This window comes from Arvicanthis niloticus, chromosome 6 (assembly GCF_011762505.2).
Source record: "Arvicanthis niloticus isolate mArvNil1 chromosome 6, mArvNil1.pat.X, whole genome shotgun sequence".
NCBI lineage: Eukaryota > Metazoa > Chordata > Mammalia > Rodentia > Muridae > Arvicanthis > Arvicanthis niloticus.
The window spans coordinates 16699714-16725006 of record NC_047663.1 but is presented as its reverse complement, the minus strand read 5'-3'; the positions used below and the strand labels follow the sequence as shown (position 1 = coordinate 16725006).

The 25293-nt window shown below is 37.0% G+C and overlaps 1 protein-coding gene across 9 annotated transcripts in view; it reads left to right on the top strand.

Moving 5' to 3' along the window:
• The window catches only part of Tanc2 (tetratricopeptide repeat, ankyrin repeat and coiled-coil containing 2), a 296480-nt gene that overhangs the window by 31025 nt on the left and 240162 nt on the right, over positions 1–25293 (top strand). For all 9 annotated transcript variants that reach the window (XM_076935618.1, XM_076935617.1, XM_076935616.1 and 6 more), the window contains exon 2: positions 1063–1152. In XM_076935618.1, the coding sequence (XP_076791733.1) occupies positions 1086–1152 (67 nt within the window). In that variant the 5' untranslated portion in view covers positions 1063–1085. The remainder of the gene's footprint in view (positions 1–1062; positions 1153–25293) is intronic.

The following is a 25293-nucleotide window of genomic DNA, read 5'->3' as shown; positions in this document are numbered from 1 at the left end:
TAAATCAGTGTCCTTGAAACAAGTGCTAGGGGATGTGATGAAAACCCAGTCAGGTTTTCCTTTGACCCAGAGCAGTGCAGAGAAGATAGGCTCTGGTTCGTAAACATAGGTAGGCTTCAGATGTGGAATAATTCTGGTTTGTTAATGGGAAGTATGCAGTTTTATAATTGTGTGTGTGTGTGTGTGTTGGGAGGGAAGGAGGGTAGAAGGAGAAATGGAGGAGGAAGAGGAGGAGACAGGAAAGTTGTTCTAGAATTGGAGACTTGAATGAAATAAAAGATATATTTATCACTACCTCATTATTTCTGTGAATCTTCAGTACTGATGTTACTAGAAAAATTGAGGAGTTTATTTGTGGTTAGCATATGATACTGGGGAAATCAGGGTCTCTTATTGAAATTCTTTAGTCTCATTAATTAAAAAAAAGTAGGAATCCACTCAAATGGAAGCTTGAGAATAGTTTTTTTTTTTTTTTTTAAGAGTTTAAAAGAGAACCCCCAGGGCAAGTAATCTATAAATCTTGGCAGCTGCCTGAAGGAGGAGAATGGAGAAGAGAAAGGGGGAGGAGGGAAGCCATCTTGTTTGAGTCAAGCTAGTGTGGAGGTCAGCTACATGGTGAGGAGAGGTGTAGTGGAGTTTTGTCTACACTGCTTATGCTCCAGCCGTGTGAGTGGCCTCTGGGCATAGGGTACCAGGGGAAGATCCAGGAGTGCCCAGTCATTGAGTTTGCCAAGGCATTTTAAGAATAACTAGCATATGTGTGTTTTCTATTCTGGGATCTCAGATAGCTCCAGGGCAGGTGTATGTGTGCAACCAGCCGGGAACACAAAGCAGTATAGACAAAACTTCGCGCAACAGAGGGGAACTTTAAAGAGTACCTACAGTACCAGGAAAAGTACAGGTTGGTTTCAGGTGGCATTGGGAAGAAAGAGAAAGAAGAAAAAGCAAAAGGTGTAGCTGTGTCACACAGTTAATTGTTGGTATGCTTTTAAAATTAAACTTACAAGTATGTTGAATGGAAAAATGTCTTGTTAAACTTACTTTACCTGCTTTCTTTTGTAGTTTTATATTAAAAGAACACAACCATGTTTCGGAATAGTCTCAAGATGCTTCTTACTGGTGGGAAATCAAGTCGGAAAAACAGGTCAAGTGGTAAGTGACTACCCTATACTTACTGTGTGTGATAGTTTAGAAGTACAGGCCATCTTAAGGATCCGAACTAATGCCATCATACTTCAGATTTTTATTAAGAAGTTTATTAAATTTAGAGGAAAAGAAGGTTTACATTTTTATAGACTGCCATATTCTTTATTAGAAGGTAGGAACCCTTGAATACTTGTCAGCATCAGTCTGTTAAAGGAAAACTGTGAGGGAGAAGTACTCATTTCCATTTTATGGGAGAATGTTTCTGGACATCTATTTATTAAAAACTCTAGACTATATTTATTTTTAAAATTCACATAGGAATTTATTGCAGTTATAGATACTCTTAGTGTAAGAAACCCTTAAAAATAGGAACTGTCCTATAGATTTATACAAAAAGATATAATTAAAGGCGCCATGGTACATCCATGTAATTCCAGTGTTCTGGCAGCTGAAGCAGCAGGATCAGGAGTTTCAGACTGGCTGGTCTTGACTATCTAGTTAGTTCTAGCTCAGGGCTGGCTTCAGGTTAAGAGCCAGTCTCAAAGAATTGAGTATTTTTATAAGTGCTAAAGTTTATGATGTTTTTGTTGTTGTTGTAGATGTATGTGCGTTTATTTTTATTTTTAAAGAATGGAAGAATACATTAAGTTTTTAGGTAAAGGAAAACTTTTGGGAGACAGTAGTGAACAAAAATGCAATAGATTTATTGTTACTAAAGGATGATACACTTTTGTATTTAGAATGTTTTCAACCTGATTTCTCTTGAACTTATTATTCTAAATTTATGTTGGCATCACTCGTTTCAAATGCTGTAGTTTACTATTGTGACTTCTTGAACTTCAGGTATTTACATTTACTCATTTCCAAATATTTGTTGGTTTTTCTGGTTATTGTTATTTTGATTGACACGTCTACTCCAACTAAAGGAACACATCTTTCACTTGACTGGTGTTGGTGACTGGTGTTGGTGACTGGTGTTGGTGACTGGTGTTGGTGACTGTGGCCACAGTTTTTTTCAGCTGTCTGATAAACACTGGCTGGATACTTTGCTTTCAGTTAAACTAACATGACCAGGAGCAGGCACAGGATCCATGGGTCTTGGTTCCATAAGCTGCCTTTCACTTTGGTGGATTTCTAGGTTACCTTCAACTTCTTTCTGCTTTGTCTACTGGAGTTTCCTAGAACTTCTCCTCAGATTTATTTGCTAGAATAGCTCATAGATAAGGTAATTATCTAGATGTTCTCATAATCATGAATGTTACCTCAATATTCATAGCATTTGAATTAATGAATAAACTGTTTTCTCTGACTTGCTTTTGATTCCACCTGTTTTTGAGAAGGGGTCTGTACTAAAGATTAAAGTCAGGGCCTTGCATGTTCTAGCCAAGCACTGTACCATTGAACTGTGTTTCTAGCTCAATGTTTATAAAAAACTATTAGAAATTTTGTTTGGCAGGGCCTGTCCTGTCCTAACTTCTCTACGCTTATGCTCTGTAAGACTTATTCAGAAAGTTTCTACTTTATACAAGTCAGTTTTTATAATACCTTATGTTTTCTCCATAATCATGACATTGACCTTGTCTGGAATACACTTGCCTTTTATACTTGAATCATTTAAAAAAATCCTCCTCAACCATCAGGGTTGTGCTTATAGTTCACTCTGGCTTACAAGGATCATTCTTCCATTTATTTATTTATTTATTTATTTATTTATTTATAGGTTTATTTATAGGTTTATTTATTTATTTTATGTATATGAGTACACAGCAGAGAGCATCAGATCCCATTATAGATGACTGTGAGCCACCATGTGGTTACTGGGAATTGAACTCAGGACCTGTGGAAGAGGGACCAGTGCTCTTAACCACAGAGCCACCTCTCCAGCCCACAATGATCATTCTTTTGCCTTCTCTACTAGAGTATTTATTACCTGTCTTCCCAGTGTGAAATTAAATGAAAAACTTTCTATTGCCTATGAGCTTTCCTACCATAGTCTTAATTATCCCAAGGATCAGAAATGCACACGTGCTTCCTGTTATTCCTGCAATAGTTCATACTGTCTTTATGTTTATTTTACTAATCTATATTGGAATTACATTGGAAGACAATGTAAAGTGATCATGTGGGCAGAATTGTGTTTAGTGAAGCATGTGTTGGGTAGCAGTTACCTTACATTCACAAATGTCCTGTGCGTCACAAAGAAGGACAGCTTTGACATGTATTACCTCAGTTTATCTTTGCAGCAACTTCCACTCCATTTTATAGGTGAGAGGTGAAAACTTTAGCTTAATATATAGCTAGCTGACCTGGGGATACATGTAGCTCAGTGATAGTATATGTGTTTAGCACACAGATGAAATATGGTCTTTGAATAAGAAACTAATGTTGTGTTGATTAGAAGCTCATGGTGTTCTGTGTTTAAGATATGTTATTAATTGCCTTTGACTTCATTTTCTGTAACTCTCTTTGCCTCCCTTCACTCTGTCTCAGCCACATGCCTTCTCCCACTTATCTTTTGTGCTTGTTGTTTCTTATGTTAGTTAGATCCCTTCCTTCAGTAAGGCCATAACTCATGTGTCATTGTCTCACTGAGGTCTTTGCTGACCGTTAGATCTAATCCTATTTCCTTTCACAGTCCTCTTCAACATTGGCCCTTTTTCTTTTTGTTTCTGTAGCAGCTATTACTTTTTATCTTAAATATGTCTTATTTTCTGCTCTGCTAATCTGTCTTTACTTTAGGAACATATGTCTTATGACAATTTTTTTCTCTCTTTCTCTTCTCAACAGGGTCTCACTGTGTAGTCCTGAGTGGCTTGGAACTTGCCAGGCTATACACCAGGCTAGTTTTGAACTGCCTCCAAGTGCTGGTATAAAAGGCATGCGCCACCATGCTTGGCCAGTTTATTCTGTTTTCAACTGTTGGGTTCTGCTGTCACATAACTGGTGCTTATTAAATTTTGTTTTATGAGTAAATACCATTTTAAAGAAAACAACTATGTTATCATTGTATATAAACTACGATTGGTCACAGTGCCACACAACTGTAATCACAGCTATTCAGAAGGCTGAGGCAGGGGAAACTTTTTTTTTGTTGTGTTTTGGTTTTTGGTTTTTGGTTTTGTTTTTGTTTTTGTTTTTTTTTTTTTTTTTGAGACAGGGTTTCTCTGTGTAGTCCTGGCTGTCCTGGAACTCACTCTGTAGACCAGGCTGGCCTTGAACTCAGAAATCCGCCTGCCTCTGCCTCCCAAGTGCTGGGATTAAAGGCGTGCACCACCACAGCCCGGCCCAGGGGAAACTTTTAAGCCAGTATTTAGAGGCTAGCCTGGGCAGCTCATTAATACACATCTAGAAAGAAAGAAAAAGGATCGCAGCAATCTCACTGTTAGTTAAGAGATGATGAAAAGGCTATAGAAGTGATCTCAGGATGAAAGAAGCAGAGGCTACGTGGTAAGGTATGGACCAAGTGTGTTTTCTGCATTGTGTGGGAAGTGAGAAGAATGAGAGGAAATCACGTGTTTGCGCTAGGGTTTCTGGCTGGAGACTGTCTAGTTTCTGCACTGTTTTAGGCCCATGTAATATGCGCAGTGGCCATCTATTCAGCGGTTTGCTGTCTAGAAACATGTACTAAGTTTTCTTTCCAGTGTAATTGCCTTCATTTCCTGGGCTCATTTTAAATTTATCCTTATTATAGCATGAGAATTACTTTTTCTTAGGACTCTAAAATTCTTTCATAGTATAGGTTTTCTTTCAGTGGCATACTATAATATTTTAGCCAGCCGGGCAGTGGTGGCGCATGCCTTTAATCCCAGCATTTGGGAGGCAGAGGCAGGTGGATTTCTGAGTTCAAGGCCAGCCTGGTCTACAGAGTGAGTTCCAGGACAGCCAGGGCTACACAGAGAAACCCTGTCTCAAACAAACAAACAAAAAAAAACACCCAAAAACCATCCCCCCCCCAAAAAAAAAAAAACCAACCAACCAAAACAAAACAACTTTAGCCTAAAGATTTTTTTTTTTCATTATCTGCTATTATGGTTTGTTACTTGTAGAGTTTGTAGTTTCCATCTTTGCTGATAGAGAAGGAAGACAGAGGAAACTCTAGAGTTTACACTATCAACACAAGCCATTCTGTGACCCCTTTTAGAAACAGTTTAAAGGAAATGAATTTCCATCCATAGTACTTTCTCCACATCTTATTAAGGCTCTTGAGATTAACACAGTAATTTCTTAGTGCTGATTGAAGTTCTTCAATAAAGCTTTCATAAATAACCAATGCAAGTTTATATATTTTTATCTTATTTTTTTAAGGGCTGAATGAATTATCTTGTAGCCAGTCTGGTCACAAACTTGTACCAGCCCCTCTGCCTCAGTCTCTCAAGTGTTGTAGTTATACAAAGATGTACATCACCAAACTTAGCTTTTTTTTTTTTTTTTTTTCTTTTAAATATTTCAGGACCAAGTTTAGAGTAAAACATATTCTTGTTAAAATCCAATTAACTAAGTATGACTCTAGGCAAGGTACTTTAAACCAAAACGGTTTTGTCAATTGCCAATAGTGGTACTGTTTACTGTGTTGTCATTACCTTTGTCAAATAGACTGATTGCTTGCCATCTAATAGCTCAGAAAGGCAGTGAGTGACTGCTAGCAATTTCAGAAGACTGTTCTGTGTTGATCCTCAGCCAGAGACTGGCAGCTTTCCCTGCTTCCCCTCGCTGGGGTAGCACTGCATTTGACTTGACACTACAGCAGAGAAAGCATTCTGATGAAGAGGTCTGTGTGTTCCATTCCCTGTCATTCTAAAAAGGCTTTGCCTGACCTCATACATTTTTTTTTCCTATTCTGCTTTGGCCCATATCTCAAAGCAGGATAGAAGTTTTTCCTAAAACTAGCAAGGGTTCTTCGATAAAAATCAAATTTTTGAAAAAGATTAAATTAAGGCATTTAAGCTGGTATAATTGGGCATTATTGCTTCATATCAGTTACTTTAAAAATGCAAGTGTAAGCCCAGTGTGATGCTATCTGCCTTTAACCACAGCACTTTGAGGCAGAGGCAGGTGGCTTTCTGTGAGTCTGAAGACAGTTTGGTCTACACAGTGAATTCCAGGACAGCTAAAGCTACATAGTGGATCCTGTCTCAAAAAACAAATACAAAAAAAATCCAAGTATATATTGGATATACAATTTATAATTCTGTATTAATAAATTTGGGAGTATACAATGAATAAAAATACTGAAGGAATAGATTCTGGTTTCTTATTTAAGAAGGGATGTAAGTAATAAGTTATACATCTGATTTTGTTTATAATGGTCTATTTTCATACCACATTTTAAAACAGTGCTTTTACTAAGATAAAATAGTAGCTTTAGTACTGTAAAGTTTTCATTTGAATATATCAAGCTTTTCAGAAAAACATACAAATATTTTAAGTTTAAAAAAAAAAACCCATCTTTAGTGTGAATTGGCCCTGACTTTGCTGTCATCTCGCCTCCGTCCCCTGAGCACTGGGATTGTAGACTTTATGCCCCTGTGCCTGGCTCAATTTAAAAACAAAACAAAAAGAAACTTTGATTATAGGTTTGTGCTTCTACAAATTTGTGGTCCTGTCCCATGGTTTCCTCATGCATAATCAAATACATACTCATGCATATTCATTCTCCTTCTCCTCTCCTCTCCTTTTGTAAAGACTGTTCATACTTTCAGTCTTCCTGTCACCATCTCCCAAGTGCTGTTACAATTTATAGGAATTTATTTATAGGAATTACTATTTTATTTATAGGAATTTTGGTTAAATGTCTATATATGTACCCCATTTATGAACACATAACAACAGAATGTTGATGATAACACCAAGAAGTAGGTGAGATGCAGAAAGGAAAAGAAACTGTCTTAAGTTTTTTTGTTTTTGGAAACAGTATTTCATGTTGTATACCTGTCTGGCAAGTTTCATGCATACCAACCATAGACTTCTTGTCTTCCAGGATTCCTAGAGTATCTTTCTCTAAATAGACATTTTTAGTTTCATGGTTTCTTTAAAGAAAAACAGAAACAAAAAAATTCAATCTTAAAAAATAGGTCCCATACTAAACCTTACCTTGCTTCTATAGTTTACTTCTCTTTTGGATTTGACTCCCTAAATACAATAGGATAACATATTTCCCCCCAGATTTAGAATTCCTTTACCTGGAGTCATGTTTTTTGTTTTTTTTTAATTTTTTTCTGCAGTCTATCTTGCCATAAAAAATTCAGGCTCTGTGTGCATGCATCCATGGAGGCCAGATCCTTTACCTCTTATTTGCCTTATTCACTTGAGTCTTAGTCTTTGATTTGAGTCTCAGTCTCTCATTGGACCTGAAGCTTATGTTCTTGCTACGCTGACTAGTCAGCAAGCTCTGGGGATGTGGTCTCAGTAAGATGGAGAGCAATAGAGGAGGGCTGTAGGCCTCCCACTCACTCTCACATCTCTGCATGCACTCCACACATGTGCCCCCCAAGCAACATAAGACACACACACACACACACACACACACACACTCTCTCTCTCTCTCTCTCTCTCTCTCTCTCTCTCTCTCTCTCTCTCTCTCTCTCATATACTCTGTGTGTGGAGAGAGAGAGAGAGAGCGCGCTCGAGCGAGCACACATGTAGATTTCTATATGTACATGGAGTCCCCATAGGAAAATGCAGATATTGAGAAGTAGTTAAAACCAGCACATGTTTATACAAGGTTGGAAGAAGTGTAAATTGTGTGATAAGACTAGGTAAGAGGCTTGGGCTGGGACAGTTAATCCAGTTAATCATGGAGAAGAAGGTGGGAAGATAAAAGATTAGTTTAACAGAGCTTACATAGGCCTCCTTTAACAGCAGCTTCCTATCTAGTGAGAAGAACGTTGCTTTTATCTTGGCATATATAAGGTACCTTTCATACTGAAGTTTTATCTCCTTTACAGAAGGAAAATGGAAGTCAGAGTGCCCTTCCTGTATCTGCTGTTTTCAAAGTCCCTTTAACTCAAAATAATCTTTATTTCAAGGTAGCATTTTGGGCATGGTAATTCTGTGACTTAAACTTCTTATGAAGATATAAGTTAATATAATCTGTAGGACATTTTATTAGTGAAACAATAGTGTTTAAAATATTTGATAAATATAACATTTTTCTTATGAACTTTTTTTACTGTCTTTACATGAATATGTAGTGTTAAAATATCCTTTATGTCAAGATTTTTGGAAGTATTTTATGGAAAATACTTTTTTCCCCCTGTCATACAACTGATTCAGATTCAGCAAATATTACTTAATTGTTTATTGTAGTCTTTGGCATTCATTTTAGGGGCTCTTATATGCTAGGCAACCATTACCCCCTGGGCTGTATCTTTAACCCTTTTACCTACTTTTTATTCTTAGTCAGGGAATGCATTTTTGTACCTCAGACTGGCTTTGAACTTCTCTGTAGCCTTGGCTGACCTTGTAATTAATCATTCTGCCTCAGCCTCCCAAATAATTCTGACTATAGGCTTGATCTCATGGGCTCAGATAGCATTTAAATATTTACTATGAATGATGTTAAGTTCTTTAACCACAATTATATGCAAGTATTATATTACATAGTTGTATTAGTTGTATTAGTTTGAAATATGCATACAACTCAAAAATTTGAGATTTTCCCCCTATTTTTTTGTTGGGAGCCGACTTTTAGCAGAAAGTGGCTATCAGCTTTGCAGCCATCTTGAGCCATATACCCTGACATGAGACTTGGATTACAATAGCCTACAACAGCTGAGCACACTCTGATAACATCTTGCTTTAGATACCCAGGACTTTCCTTGGGTATGTGAGATTAAAGGTGTGTGAGATTAAAGGTGTGTGACTTAAGAGTGTGACTTAGAGATCAGATTTAGAGACAAGACCTAAGGGCATGATTAAAGGTGTGACTTAGAGGCATGGCTTAGAAGTGAGACATATAAAAGGCAAGAGGCAGATGAGAGAATCAGACACTTTAGAGAGAACAACTTGGAGAACAATTTGGAGTAACAGAGAATCAGACACTTTAGAGAGTACAACTTGGAGAACAATTTGGAGTAACAGAGATTCAGACACTAGGAGTAGGAGTAGACATTAGACACTCGGAAGAGAACAACTAGAAGGAGAACAACTAGGAACTAGGAACTCAAGACTTGGGACTTAGACTAGGAAGAGAGACTGAAGAATAAATGGGATTGAATCACACTCTGTCTGGTCTCCATTCTTCGAGTCTGTCCTCTCTCTCTTGCTGAACCCTGACCCTCGGACTGGAGCAGCAGCTTGGGCCGGGAAACAGTGGCCGCCAAGCGGGGAGTGGAGAGGGCCGCGACACTTTTGGCCGCTCAAAGTGGGGCAGCTTGGGCTTCAACATTTTTGGCCGCCCAACGTGGACTAGTGCAGTTCCCAACATTTTTGGCGCCCGAACAGGGACTCCAGCTTAGGCCTCAACATTTTTTCCTATTAGTTTTTTCCCCAAACTAGAGATTCCTTATTTATTTATTACAGATTTTAATTGTAGTAACTTCTAGTTTTGAATAGGAAAGACCATAGTAAGCAACATTTATAGCTATTGTAAGGGAGAAGTCAATGCCAGAAGAAAGTTTTAGTTTTTTAAAGATCTATTTATTATTTTATGTATATGAATACACTGTTGCTGTCTTCAGACACACCAGAAGAGGGCATCGGATCTCATTACAGATGGTTGTGAACCATGTGGTTGCTGGGAATTGAACTCAGGACCTCTGGAAGAGCAGTCGGTGCTCTTAACTGCTGAGCCATCTCTTTAGCCCCCAGAAAAAAGTTTTAGTAGTAATAGATTTGTCTTTCCTGACTTATACCTTTAGTCCACCATAACATAATGCTTCATAATGAATGCTTCTCATTTGGTGATAATTTTCTGAGAAAGTCATGTTATTCTAGTCTTTTGCTATTTCATATATAGAGAGACATATTCATACATACATATACATACACATATATTGAGTCACTTTAAACTAGATTAGCAACTCTCAGTACATGGGATATAATAGATCAGGTGTGGTAATCATATGAACATACATAGATGCGTCAAATCCTCTAAGCAGGTTCAACATGCCTTCAAAATAAAAGCCCAGCAGTAACATGTCAATATAATAAAGGCACACACACACATATATACACACACAAACACATGCACACACCAGCCACCATTATACTGAATATATTCCCCTAAAGCCAGAATTAAGAATAAAATGTGTACCCTTTTTATTCTTATTTAGTATATTTCTTGAATGTATTACCAGAGCAATAAAGCAGGAAAAAGAAATAAAAGCAAATAGGAACTGGTTATGGCGGCTGACTCTTATAGTCCCTTCACTTGAGAGAATGAGGCAGGAGGATTGCCATGAATATAAATAAGGCTACATAGTGAATTCCAGGCTAGCCTGGATTTTACAGCAAGACTGTCAAACAAATCAAATAACCCCCTCAAAAAAGGATGCAAGTAAAAAATGAAGAACTAGAAATGTACCTATTTGTATGTGATAGAATCCTTTACTTAGAAGGTCCTAAAGAGACCACCCGAAACCTTGTAAATCTGATACACCCTTTCAGCAAAATAGTAAGTTGAAAAATAAACATAAAAACATTAACTCTTTTATATACCACTATTGAACATACTAAGAAAGTAGAAATAAATCTGATTTATGATAGCTTCAAAAATGAAACAAACTAGGAATTAACCTAATCAAGGAAATGAAAAATCTTTATAATGAAAACTTGAACATCAGAGGAAGAAATGGAAGACAACCCTAGAATAAGAAAATACATTTCATGTTTATTGATGACATAGACTGGAATAGAATAAATGACCCAGGAAAACAGATAACAAACCACATAGCTATAACCAACTGATTTTTGATGAAGATGCCAAAAACATGTTGGAGAAAAAGACTCTTTTATCATCAGTGTTGAACATACTCAGTATTCACATATAGAATCTCTCACTTGTATAAAAATAAATTCAAAGATATAGAAGATCTTAAACTCTGAAACCAACAGAGGAAAACACTTCTAGATACAGATATACCAAGGACTTCTTAAGAATGAGCCCCTTAGCCCAGGCAGTATTACCAAGGAAGGACTGATGAAATTAAAAAGCTTCTGCACACCAAGTGAAACAGTGCATTAAATTAAGATACAGCCTAAAGAATGGAGAAATAACGTTGGCAGCTATTCATCTAACAGGGAATTAGTATCTAGACTATATAAGGAATTGAAAAAATTGTCCCTCCCCAATTATTCAGTCAGTAAATGGGCAAATGAATTAATTGTTCAGACAGTTTTCAAAAGAAGAGTAAAATAGCCAAAATAACCAAAAGAAAAAAATGTTTAAATCATCTTTAGCTATAAGATCCCCAGTACTGTATATGAACTGGTGGTAGCCCATGTCTATAACCTCAGCACACCGGAGGTAGAGGCAGAAAGATCAGAGTTCAAGGTCATTTTTGGCTATATAAAGACTTAGAAACCAGCCTGGGCTACATGGTACCCCTATATAGCTCCAAACAAAACTCCATTATGAGATTCATCAAACCCCAGGCAGAATAACTGTAATAGAAACTAGTAACCATACCCGCTGATGAGAAGATATAGGGGAAAGAACCTATGTCATTAGTGGGAATATAAAAAGCTAAAAACAGAAGTACCATAGGATCTAGTTATCCTTAACACACCATCTTTCCCTCTCCCTCTCCCTATTTCTCTCTCTCCCTATTTCTCTCCCTATTTCTCTCCCTATTTCTCTCTCTCTCTCTCTCTCTCTCTCTCTCTCTCTCTCTCTCTCTCTCTCTTTTTTCTCTCTCTCTCCCTTCTTCCTCCCCTCCCTCCCTTCCTAACATGAAGACACTGGAATAGAGGTGTATGCACTTGCATTGTGTGTGTGTTTGTATGTGTATGAATAGTATTTAGCCATAACAAGATTATGTTATTTGCAAGAAAGTGGATGGAAATTGAGATCATCACAATTTAGAGCAGTTTCTGGATTCAGTTCACAGCAGCCACCTGTAGGTAACTCCAGTTCCAGGCCATCTGATGCTTTTTTTCTGGTTTCTATGGGCACCCTTTGTGCACTCCTTCTGCTCTTGGGAGGCAGGCAGTAGGTCAGAGTACTCCTCATCGAAGTGATTCAGAGCCAACTCAGGCCAATTAACACCTGGTCCTACATCCCCCACCACCCTCAAATAATAGGTAAGGTGACCCACGAAGGTGGTGAAGAACCAGCCTACCTTCATTTTAGGCTTAAAGGCCAACTTATAGTAAAGACAGACTAGGTTCATTCCTGTTTATGATTAAACCTCTATTTCTCAAGGATTGGGCTATGTCCTACCTGTAACAAATGGTTCTGTAACAATCATGTCTTTGCTTCAAAAAGTTGTTTATAATGTGACCACCTATGACTACCTATTTTGCCCATCTAATCCCCCATTTGGAACCCCCCTACTCCCAAGCTATAAAAGCCTTGTCTTTCTCAAATTCAGTGCTGACCTCTAGGACACAGCCTGTGTACTCAAATAAAAAAGAGTGCTTTAATTAATTACTTGCCTTAATTTGGCCATGATGATTTGGGTCAGTGTTCTTTCTTCCTTATCTTTGGGATTAACAGCTTCCCATATGTTAAAAAGTGATCTATATCTGTAAACTTTCTATTTATTTTTATTTTTTATTTTGAAACAGGGCCTAATTAATAGTCCAGGCTGACCTTGAACTCATTGTATAGTTCCAGGCTGGCTTTCTTTTTCAGTCCCCAGAATAGTTGGAATTGAGGGCTTGTCCACCATCAGGCCTGGCTTGCAAGTTGAATTTGAAATCTGTGTAGGAGTTAGGGCCCTATGTAGAGGAATCAGCATGTACTTTTAACAGGAGACTATAGTCCTCATGGCTGTGTAAGAATCCTTTCTATTTCTGGAACCTAGGTGAGTTAGATAATTAATTGCTAAAAAGAATGGACAGTTAATCACTTTTAAGCTAATAACTTACTTTACTTGCCATGCTGAAGAGTTGTGATTATATTCTTAATATTGCAAAGGAGCCACTGCAGGATTTTAAATTGGGAAGTTAAAAAGAGATTTTAATATCCAGCTCAGTTCAAAGTTTTATTTATTCTTGTAGTAATTGGAACAGTCAGGATTGACAAAATAGTCCAACTTAAACTATCAGAAACATTGTAATAAGAGGTACATACCACCAAGAGCTTCCCTCAACAGCCAGAGAGATTCCTTATCCTTTAAAACCACCCCCAACCCCATGGAAAATCTGGATCCTTGACTTCCCCACAGAAGTGAGTTTCAGGATGATCCAGTTTGAAGTGAAATGGGAGCTTAATAGGAAGACAGTTTAGTTAGACTTAAATGTGAAGGACACTCAGGGAAAGACTGAGGAGCACTGCTGGGTGTAAGCTTCTTAATGGAATTGCACTTGCATCTTAGCAGGAGCCATATTTACTGTCTTGGTAGTTCTTCACATATTTAAAGCAGTAGTTCTCAACCTGGGGGTCAGAACCCCTTTGGAGTCAACTGTCCTGTCCCTTTGGGGTCACTCAGGACTTTTGAAAAACACAGATATTTACATTATGGTTCATAACAGTAGCAAAATTACTACTACAGTTATGAAGTAGCAATGAAATAATTTTATGGTTGGGGTCACCACAATACCAGGAATGTACTAAAGGGTCACAGCATTAGGAAGGTTGAGAGCCATGGATCTAAAGGGTTGAAAAGGAACCTGTTTCTTTTCTTTTTTGATAAGAGATTGTTGGTGTCTCCAGAGGAGGTCTGGTGGGTGGGATTACAACCTGATAAGATAAAACCCTGGGCTCTAGGGTTACCTAAGGATTGAATGGAATGGCTTGAGAGAGTCCTAGAAAATTGCAAGTTTATAGCTGGGAAAGGAGAAAGGCCATATATACTTAGGTCTTCCCACAACTCATTGCTATTTTATCATCCTTTTTTGAAACTATTTATGTATTAAATATTGTCTCTATGATAACCTTTACAGTAAATAATAATGGTGCTGGGATTCTAACCCAGGCTCTGGGGTCAAGAGCGCCATATCTTGCCATATCCTCATAATCTTCCTTGCCTTACTGTCTAGTCTCCCAATGTAGAAGGTCATGTAACTTCCAGTAGTGGGAAGATAGCAGGTAGGTTCATTCTGAAGCTCAGTGGGATCATTAAAAACTTGAGCTACTGCGCTTTCTACTTGTTTATTTTCAGGATATTGGTTGTTATTTTTAGATGATTCTTATAAAGCAGCCTTACCTTCAACTTTGACATCCTATACACAGCATTCTTCAAAAGCTAGTAGAACAACTGGCCTTTTTTTTAGGTGCACCCTTTTAGGATTAAAGAAGATTGTCCTGAAAGCCACGGGGGTTCCTCCCCCATTTACCTCATATCCTGTTAGCCAAATTGTGTCCTGTAATCTTTATTCAACCAGTTAATGGAATTGCAAATGTTACTAAGATTCTTTTGCTAATCAAGGATTCCTTTCCAAGGTTGAGGAGAACTGTAGCTTTCCTGGGAGGAGCTACCTAAAATAAAGCCAGGTTCCTGTTAGCATTAAAGAAGGCTATTATGAAGTCTGCCACTTTGTTTGCTAATCTTTTTATGGGTTTATTTATATATTTTAACTTTTTGTTTTTAACACACAGAAGCCTAACACAAGGTCTAGTGAGGAAGGCTGGGCTTTAAAGTTAAACATGTAATTATGTTTATGCAACTTCTATATGGTTGCCAAATATCCATACTAAAGTGTGGAAAATGTGACAAAGATAAAAATAGGGGGGCTGGAGAGATGGCTCAGTGGTTAAGAGCACTGGCTACTCTGACAGAGTAGTGTTCAGTTCACAGCAGTCATACTCAAGGGGATCTGATGCCCTCTTCTGGCCTCTGTGGGCATCCCCATTCGCATGTACATTAAGCACATGCAAATATACATAACTAAAAATGAAAAGGATTAAAATACCATTTAAACATTAACCAAACAAGAACAAGAAAACACTTATGTAACAAGTAAAGTACAAACCCAAATTTGCACAGATATAAGAAAGATGGGAAGAATTTGTGTAACTTAATTTGATATAAAGATTTCATATAGAGGTGTTGAGTAAATGAGCCTCTGAATGTTTCACTCTTGAAGATCTGCATAGTTACTCTCTGATCTGCAAAGCTGAGGCCTAGGCCCTAGATGATAAGGTTTTAGTCTGATAGGTCTGGGAAAAACTAATGCTTGATCATTCCAGAAGATAGGTTCGCATGGTTGTTCTTGTGGTGGTGTTGGGGACTTTTTGCTAGTCTGAAATAAGAGCAGATGGGAGATTTCCACTAACTTTTCCTTTTGAAAAACATGTTTTTAAAGGTACATCATTTTTTATTTCTAGGGGCTATATTTTTCTTTCTTTTTTTTAACCATTATTTTTATTTATTTATTTTTAATTGAAATTAAATTGTTTAAAAATATATAAAAATAAGATTACACATATTTACAGGGTACCATTTAATGTTTTTTACATATATAATGCATTATCTCATTGTTTCTGATGGCTACATGGTATTCTTTTTTTTTTCCTGTATTTTTTTTATTGGATATTATATTTTTTAAAATTCAAATACTAGTAACAAATTTTCTGGTTGTTTTTCTTTGGCCATTTTTATATCATCTTCCATCCTATAAACAAAATGCTTGGCTAGGCATGTTCACTGGAAGAGAAAGAAATAATATTGAAAGGAGTGGGGTTGGCACAACTGAAAAAATTCCAACATAATATCTTGACTGTATTGTTTTGCTCCAGAAGTTTGGTGTATGCCTTACTCTGTTACCTGGTATTATTCATATGTAGACAGTCTAGTCATTTTCTCAGGGTATTGTGTTGTCATTCTTTGGTGTTCTCTTGAAAGTGGATGGCCAGATGCTTAGTAAATCAGAAGTTTGTGTTAACTTCCAATAGAGTTATGCTCTAGAGTAAGAAGATACTATGGTACACTAAAACATGTCTTCTCTCCCTCTTCTCTTTTTTTGTGTCATCTTTGGATTTCTGAATATATGACTGAGAAGGATAGATAGGAAATGAAAATCATAAGGCTGTGGATGGAAATGGAGCCCCTTACCTGTGTGTTTGATTGAGTTTCTTACCAGCAAGAATTCCAGCACAATTAGCAGCATTTGCTGTGAAGGTTGCTGATTTGAAAAGAATATTTATTTATAAAGAGATTTTTTAAAGTAGCAACTAGTCAGGTGTAAGGACTGTGTTATATCACCTCTTGAGAGGCTTCATTCCTTTCCCCAGGTATTTCCTGGGAAGCTCAAACAAGACTGATAACTCTGTTTATAGTGATGATACTTTAACTTCCTTGATATCTAGACTTTTACTTTGTCAATTGTAGTCTTGGTGGGCGTCTCTCAGGAAACACCTAGTGATCTCATTTAGATGTCTTAGGAACCCTTTGAAGATAGTAACTTCAAACCTCACCAAAATCCTGTGTGACTGCTGTTAAAAATAAATGGGCTATGACTCTTGGAGAAGCCCTTGTTCGTGTGGCTTGTCTTTCCTTCTGAGTGGTTTTCTCATCCTTATACTCTAACTCTGTATTTAAAATATCTTTATTTAAACTAACTCTGCTTCACAGATGGATGAGTTTTTGAAACTCTTCTATGTAAAAGCCACAAGTCATTGCCTGACCTAAGTCAAGGTCTTCAAAAATCTAGGGGAATTCCCCAGGCAGCTCTACCTCCTGTCCCTGTTTCCCAAAACATGGACGTAATGAACACCTACTTCATGAAGTACTGAGTATTCTCTCAGACTGGAAAGAAATGTAGCAGTTTTTGGAGGAGGTGGTGATGATTATTATTGTGTCATCAGAGTAAGCTAGCCAGTTCCACTATTGGGAAACGAAGTTTGAGGTATAGGTATTGCATAAATTCATGAAATGAGAAAGTTTGACACATTTAGTGAAGGTAGCTTGATAATCTGGTTGGCTAACATTACTTCTGTTTACTAATTCTGTTTTACTAATTTTTTTTAATTATTCAGTTCAAATAGTGGAACGTAACCACCAACATCTAATAGTTCAGGCACCAAAAGGGAGATATAGGCCAAATTCATAAGACCCATTTTAATATGATTGTGAATGAGTTAACTCTGGTCTAACTTAGATCTGGTATTTACCCTTAGACCAGGCTAGTTATACTTTTGTGAGGATTTAATAAGTTTGTGATTGTCCTCTTTTGGATAAGATGCCCATTCTAATGACAATCAGTTGTGGAAGAGAGGGTATAAATTAATAGAGTGAAGGAAGAGAGAGTATAAATTAGGAGATAGAGTGAAGGTTGGCAAAAGGCACTTCTCAGAAAGGGATGTGGGTGGTGGTGAAGTCTGAGCACAGGAGTGTCTGTCCTCATGGAGATAGTGACAGCCACTTTGTTCACATGTGGGTGTATTTCACTTGGATGCATTTACTGACCAAGAATCTATTACTTTGGATTTCGTATGGAGAGTCTACTATGTAGACATGATTGATGAAATCACTGGCCATTGGTAGTTGAACTTGATCTTCATTCCTCTTGCCCTTCCCCAGGGCTCAAAGGGTTAACACTGAAAGTTCCTTCCAATCATATGGTCAATCCCCATCCTGAAGTTGTCTAAAGGCTTTTAGCTACTGGCCATACTGTTAACACATAGAAAGACACTCATCATCCCTGTCTTAAAATTCAAGAGTCCTAGAAGCTTAATATCTCTAAGCAAGGAACTAGGACCAAATATGACAAAACATTGTCCTGTCATCCCTCTTAAGAAAACATAAGACTTTTAGGAACTCTATTAGGAACGGAGACATCCCCCACCCCTACACTTGTACCATGCCACTTTGTCTTCATTATGTAGTTCTCAGAATTTATGTTCAAGGATAACATTAGGTCTCTGACTTTGGTGACTGGTGAATGGTGGTGGTGTTCATTTGAGTTTAAAGGGAAAAGTAATGATTTCTTTCTTTCTTTCTTTCTTTCTTTTTTTTTTTTTTTTTTTTTTTTTGTAGATGTAAAGTTTAAGGTAATAATGAGATAACAAGAAGTTTGGTGAACGTGTTAGAGGCCCAGGAAGTCATAGGAGGAGACCTAGAATTAGAAGTTGGAGCTATTCTCTGATACTACAAGTTTGTAAAGTGTATCATAAGGTGTGTGTGTGTCTGTATGTGTATATGTGTACATGTTTGTGTGAGTATGCAACTATTAACATTTAGTTTACATCAATGCTATAGGTTAATCATAGTATTGCTTTGTAGTCACACTTCTCCATTCATAACCCTGGAAATCAATGAATTATTCTTCATCCTAATAGTTTTTAGTTTTATTTTTAAAATGTCACATAAATAGAATATTAGTATATCACTTTTTTTAAACTTTGAGATTTATCCAAGATGTGTCAATCAGTAGACTTTCCTTGTTGCTGACTGGTATTCCCATTGTACGGATGCACTACAAATTGTATTCATCCACCTGCTGGAAAACATTTGGGTTCGTTTCTGTTTAAAGTGATTATGAAATGTAAACACTGATACACCAAGGTTTTATTTTTTAAAATTTATTTTTATTATTTTTAACTATGTGTAGATATTTATGTGCAGGTAAGTGCAAATATCCTGTGTAAGTCAAGAGGCATTGGATTCCTAGGAGCTGGAGTTGTAGAAAGTTGTGAGCTGCCATGTGCAGGTGCTGGGAACTGAACTTAGGTCCTCTGGAAGAGCAAGCAGCAAGTGCTTTTAACCACAGATCCATCTCTCATAAGGGTACATTTTTATGTTTCTAGGTTATCAGTTCCTAAGAATGAGACTGTTGGTTCATATAGTAGATGTATGTTTAACTTTAGAAGAAACTGCCAAACTATTTTTCAGTGTGGTTATACTGGTCTCATTTTTACCAGCTATGGTTAAAATTTCCCATGGCTTCATATCTATGGGAGCATTTGGTGTTGCCAATTAAAAAAATAAACTTTGGGCACATTATTAAATATGTAGTGATTTCTCATGTTCTTTTCTTGCTGTTGTCAGTGAGACAGGATCTACTATGTAGTCAAGGCTGACCTCAAACTTAACATCTGTCTGGGAGGCAGGGAAGTAGAGTGGAGAGTGAAGTTTGGAAGTCCTTGTACAGAAATTGCAGAACTAGCATATGGGAAACAAGTTGGCACCAAGGAATGCTGGAAACTCCTGGCAGAGATGGACTGGCTCATGCCTCTGGCACAGGTACAAAGGTCTAAAAGTAACAATTGGGTCATTATAATGCTAAAATGAATACCCCTAGCAATGATTTAAGATTTAATAAGATATGCATGAAGTTGTATGTAGGATTGCATTTAGCAGGTAGAGCCCACATTATACTACAGCCAGAAAGCCTGTGTGCTATATATGAGTTATTATTTTGAAATAACATAAAAGCCCAGATCCTTTGTAGGGCAGGCTATTGAGCTGCTGAACTCTCTGCCTGCTTCCTCCCTCAGAAGCATATTTTTAGTCCACTGTGCCTGTTTCTGCTGTCATTTGGTATCGTTTGCTCAGCTCTTTGTTCAAAGACACAGGAACCTAGAATGTTGGTAGTGTTCACTCATTCTAAGTAGCAGCCGATGTCAGCTGTGTTTCTGCCTGGAGTGCTAGGATTCCAGGAGAGCACCACCATATATACATGTATAGCATACATAGCACGCAGGTTTTCTGGCCTAATCATTGTAGTTTTATGTGTTTTTTTTTCTTCTACTTGTTAATGAACATCTCTTCTTGTGCTTATTTGCCTTTCATATATTCTTTATTGTGAAATCTTTTCATATCTCTTGATAATTTTTATTATATTGTTTTACTCATTGAGTTTTGAGAGTTTATTTTGTTTACTAGGTCCAGGTCCATTGTTGGTTATGTGTTTTGCCTATACTCTTAACTGTGTTTGATGATTTATTATTTTTAAAATGGACTGTGTGTGCTTTTGGTAGCACACCTAAAACCCTGGGCCTAGGGGCTGTAGCTTTGTGGTAGAATGTATGCTTAACACATGTGAGCCCTTATTTCAATCTTTAGCCCCTAAAGCCTCAACTACAAAACCTTAAAGAACAAAAACTTAAAAATAAAAAAATCTTCTAAAGGGTTTAAGTTAAATCAAGGTTTCACTCTGCAACTCTGGCTGGCCTTACATTGATTATATAGACCAGGCTAGCCTTGAACTCATAAAGATCTGCATCTACTAGTCTCTGTCTCCTGAGTGTTGGGATTAAAGGCCTGTGCTACCACACCCAGCTATAAAGTTTTATATTTAGATCTTTGATCCATGATGGTCTATTTTCAACACAAGGTGTAAAATTAAGGTTGGTTTGTTTGTTTTTACATTGCTGAAAATATGATGTTTATCCTTTGAATTACCTTTGGACTGCTGTTAAAAACCCTTTGGCCATACTTATTTGGCCCATTTCCGCAGTGTTCATTCCAATCTTAGATCTGTGTTTCTATCATACAGCATTGTCATCATTGCAGCTGTGTAAACCTTAGGAGAATGTGATACTTCCAACTTTTTTTTCCACCCAAAATTGTTTCAGCCACTTAAAATCCTTTACTGTTCTATATAATCTATGGAATGTTGATCTGTCTCTTTTAAATCTTTTGGAATTTCTCATTTTCTAGTGACTTTCTCAGTCTTTTTCTTCAGAGATTTGAAGATTTTATCATAAAGGTCTTTACCTTCTTGGTTAGGTTTAAATTCCAAGATTGTGCTTTTGCTGCTGTAAATGGAGTGTGTCCATGATCTCGTTCAGTGCATTTGTTAGTGGAGTATAGAAAAGCTACTGATTTGTTGGAGTTGATCATCCTCCCACTTTGCTGAAATTATTGATGACTTCTAGAGGTTTTCTGGGGAATTTTGGAAATCCTTATTGTGAAATATATCATCTACAAATAGGGATAATCTGACTTCTTTTCCTGTTTTTATTTCTTTAACTTCCATCTTCTCCTTTATTGTTTGAGCTTCCAGCACTGGAGTGAAAAGGAGTGGGCTGGTGGGCAGCCCATCTCCTTCCTGACCTTAAAAAAATTGCTTCAAGTTTTTCTCCATTTAGGATAAAGTTGCCTGTGGGTTTTTCCATGTATGTGCTTTATTATTGTTGAGATAAGGTTGCCTCTAGTCTATTTTCTTTAGGGCTTTTATAAAAGCATGTTAGATTTTGTCAAAGGCTTTTTTCTGTATTTGTTGAAATGACAGTGTGATTTTTCTTTTTAAGTTTATTTGCATTACTTATTACATTTATTGGCTTTGTATGTTGAATCAATACTCCCAGGAATAAAATGAACTTAATCATGGTAGATAATCTTTATATGTGCTTGTATTCAGTTTGCTAGTATTTTATTGAAGATTTTTGCCTCTTTGTTCATTAGGGATATTAGGTCTGCAGGTGTGTGTGTGTTTGTGTGTGTCTTGGTTTGGGTATTAGAATAATACTGGCTTCATAGGATGAGTTTGAGAGTGTTCCTTCTGTTTTGTGAAGAGTTAAGTACTCTTTGTAGTTCTTTAAAGTCTGGTAGAATTCTGTGACTTCATATGGGCCTACATTTATTTTCTTTCTTTTCTCTCTCCTTCCTTCCTTCCTTCCTTCCTTCCTTCCTTCCTCCTCCTCCCTCCTCCTCCTTCCTTCTCCCTTCTTCCTCCCTTCCTTCCTTCCTTCCTTCCTTCCTTCCTTCCTTCCTTCCTTCCTTCCTTCCTTCCTTCCTTCCTTCCCCAATCAGAAGACTATTACTGTTTCTCTTGCCTCCTTTGTTATGTGTCTTTAGGTTATTAGCCTCCTCTTGGCTGTTTACATTCATCCATTTCTTTTTAGGTTTTTTCATCTTAATGGAACACAGGTTTTTAAAGTATTCCCTAATAATATTCTGTATTTCTTTGTTGTCTGTTGTAATGTTTTAATGTTTGTTTTGGATTTCGGTACTAGGGGTCATCTCTTTCTTATGGTTATTTGGGCCACTGATCTGTCAATCTTGTCTATCTTTCAAGGAACTAGCTTTTAGATTCATTGTTTCTTTGTTTTTACTTCATTAATTTCTGCCTTGATTTTTGTTATTTCTTGCCATCTACTTGGATTGGATTTGATTTGTTCTTGTTTTTCCAAATTTTTAAGTTATATCATTAAGTCATTTATTTGTTCTCTTTCTGATTTTTTTTAGTGTAGGCACTTAAGGCTGTAAACTTTCCTCTTAGAAGTGCTTTTAATATGTTCCAGTAATTTAGTTGTGTTGTGTTTTAATTTTCATTTAGTTTCAGGAATATTTTGATTTCTTTTTTGATCCGTTCATCATTCAATAAGTAATGTGTTAATAATCACGTTTGTATATTTACTAGAGTTTTGTTTGATTTTAATTTTAAGTTTTGTTGCATAATGGTCAGATAGGATACATGAGATTATTTCAGTTTTTTTTGTATTTGTCAAGGTTTGCTTCATATATCAAGATGTGCTCTATTTTAGAAGAACTTCCATGTGCTTCTGAGTAGGATATATATTCTTTGGCATTTAGATAGACTATTCTGTAGTAACCTGTTAGATCCATTTGATGTAAGATGCCATATAAATCTGTTTAGGGTTTTGTTTCTTTGCTTTTTGTTTTTTGTTCAGATGACCTATATATTATAGAAAGTTCACCTAGGTAGTACTTATTAGAGAACACTTATATAGAATTAGTTAGTCTGATGGGAGACATGCTGTTTTGGCCACCCATGCTGTTTTTGACCTGGGCATGTAGACTTTGTGTGTGTGTGTGTGTGTGTGTGTGTGTGTGTGTGTGTGTGTGTGTGTCTGTCTGATGTAGTAATCTGGTCTTCCTTAGATTGGGCCAGTGCAGGAGCTGCATGACCTGAGGTAGGCCAGGTAAAACTGGTAGATAAGCTGTTTAATTTAGACCATGGAAAATGGCTCCCAAACTAAAGATGTGTCTAGAGCTAGGCCAGGCAAAAGGGTGGGGGAATCACAAATGAAGAAGGTTCACAACCACAGGTCTGGAGCTAGGCTTGTAGGTTTCCTGATGGCAGAGGAATGGAGTAAAGATGGGAAAGGAGAAAAGTGATTTATCTGTGAAAGGAGGTGGCTTGCTTACAATCAGAGTTTATTGCCTTCAGGTCTGGAACTAGGCTTATGGGCTGGCAGATGGCAGTTGGGGTACGGGCAAGAAAGGGAAGTGACTTTTTGTTAACATAGTAAAGCTGTATATATAAATTTGCTTTCTGACTTTGTATTCCATGACCTTGCTAAACTCACTAATTAGTATTAAGATTTGAAGATTTGTATGTGTTTTCGTTTATGTGTGTTTTTAATTTAAGTAGACAATGTCTTTTGAAGATGATTTCTTTCCTTTTTTTCCCTGCATGTCTGTTCTTTGTTCTATTCCTCATCTTATGAAAGTAGTTAATACATCTAGTACAACAGTATAGCTGAAGGTGGTGAACATTATTTTCTTTTGTGATACCTAATGTTAATGTGGGAAACATCCAGTCTTTCATCATTTTATATGATGTCAGCTGTAAGGTTTTTTTCCCCTCTTAATGGAGTTTCTCTCTGTTCCTAGTTTCATAATTTTTTTCAGTGTTAGTTTTTAAGAATGCTTTTTTGCATCAGGTAATATGGTCATGTAATTTTTCTCTGAACCAGCACATGATGTTCACATGTGTCTTAGGATTGTTACTGTGTAAAGATACCATGACCAAGGCAGCTCTTATAAAAGCAAATATTTCCATTGGATCTGCCTTATAGTTCCAGCAGTTCAGTCCATTATCATCATGGTGGGAAGCATTACAACATCCAGGCAGGTATGGTGCTGGAGAAGGAACTAAGAGGTCTACATCTTGATCTGAAGGCAAGCAAAAGGAAGAGTCTCTCATTCCACACTGGTTGGAGCTTGAGTACCAGGAAACCTCAAAGCCTGACTACATAGTGGCGACACACTTCCAACAAGGCCACACCTAATAGTGCATTTCCCATAGACCAAGCATATTCAAACACCACAACATGTTAGACCATATTTGAATAACTCATATAGAAGAGATGGGTAGAATCATGATTTTAAACTACTGAAGTGGCCTAGCTTTTCAGGAAAAAATAAATCTTTCATTTGGTGTTTTACGTGTTATTCAGTTGGATTTGTTAATATTTTATCAAAATTTTCATTTGTTTCTATAAGTGTGCTTGCTAGTCATGTCAACAGATGAGTTACCTGAAAGGAGGGAACCTCAACTGAGAAGTGCCTCCATGATAGCCTTCATAAGGCATTTTCTTAATTAGTAATTGTTGGAGAGGTTGATGGGAGAGGGCTCAGCCCATTGTAGGAGGTGACTGAGCAAGCCACGGGGATCAAGCTAATAAGCAGCACCCCTCCATGGCCTCTGCACCAGCTTCTGTTCTAGGTTCTGGCCCTGTTTGAGTTCCTGTCCTGACTTCTTCAATGATGAACAGTGATATGGAACTGTAAACCAAATAAACCTTTTCTTCCCCTAACTTGCTTTTGGGTCATTGTGTTTCACTGCAGCAACATAAACCTTCACTAAGTCAATAGGGAATATTGTTTTTTTTTTTTTTTGTTCCTGAGTAATGTTTTTATCTGACTCATTTTCTGCATAATTGTGTCCTCAAAATGAGATAGAGGTATTTCTTTTTCTATCATTAGGAAGAAATCTTGTAGAATTGGTGTTATTTCTTTAAATGTTTAGTATAGTTGACTTGTGAAACCATTTGAACTTGGATATTTGTGTTTCATAAAGTTTTTTTTTAAGCCATTGACTTACTATGCTTGAGTGTTCATGTTACTGTTTAAGCTTTCATGTGCTCCAGTAGTTATTATTTATTTAAAGATACATTTAGAAGGGCAGGCTCTGGTACTGGATAGCTGTGTGACCTCAAAAAGGTACTTCAGCTTGGTCCTTAATTTATTCATCTGAAAAACCAAGGGTTAGACTTAGTTGTCTCTAAGGTATTTTCCCCCTACTTTTTGAATTTTATAATTCTGAAAGGATGATAGTGTATTCCATTTGAAGTTGATGTGAAAACCCTTAGTGTCTGTTTCTTGATTTGCCTGTCATTCATTGAGCATT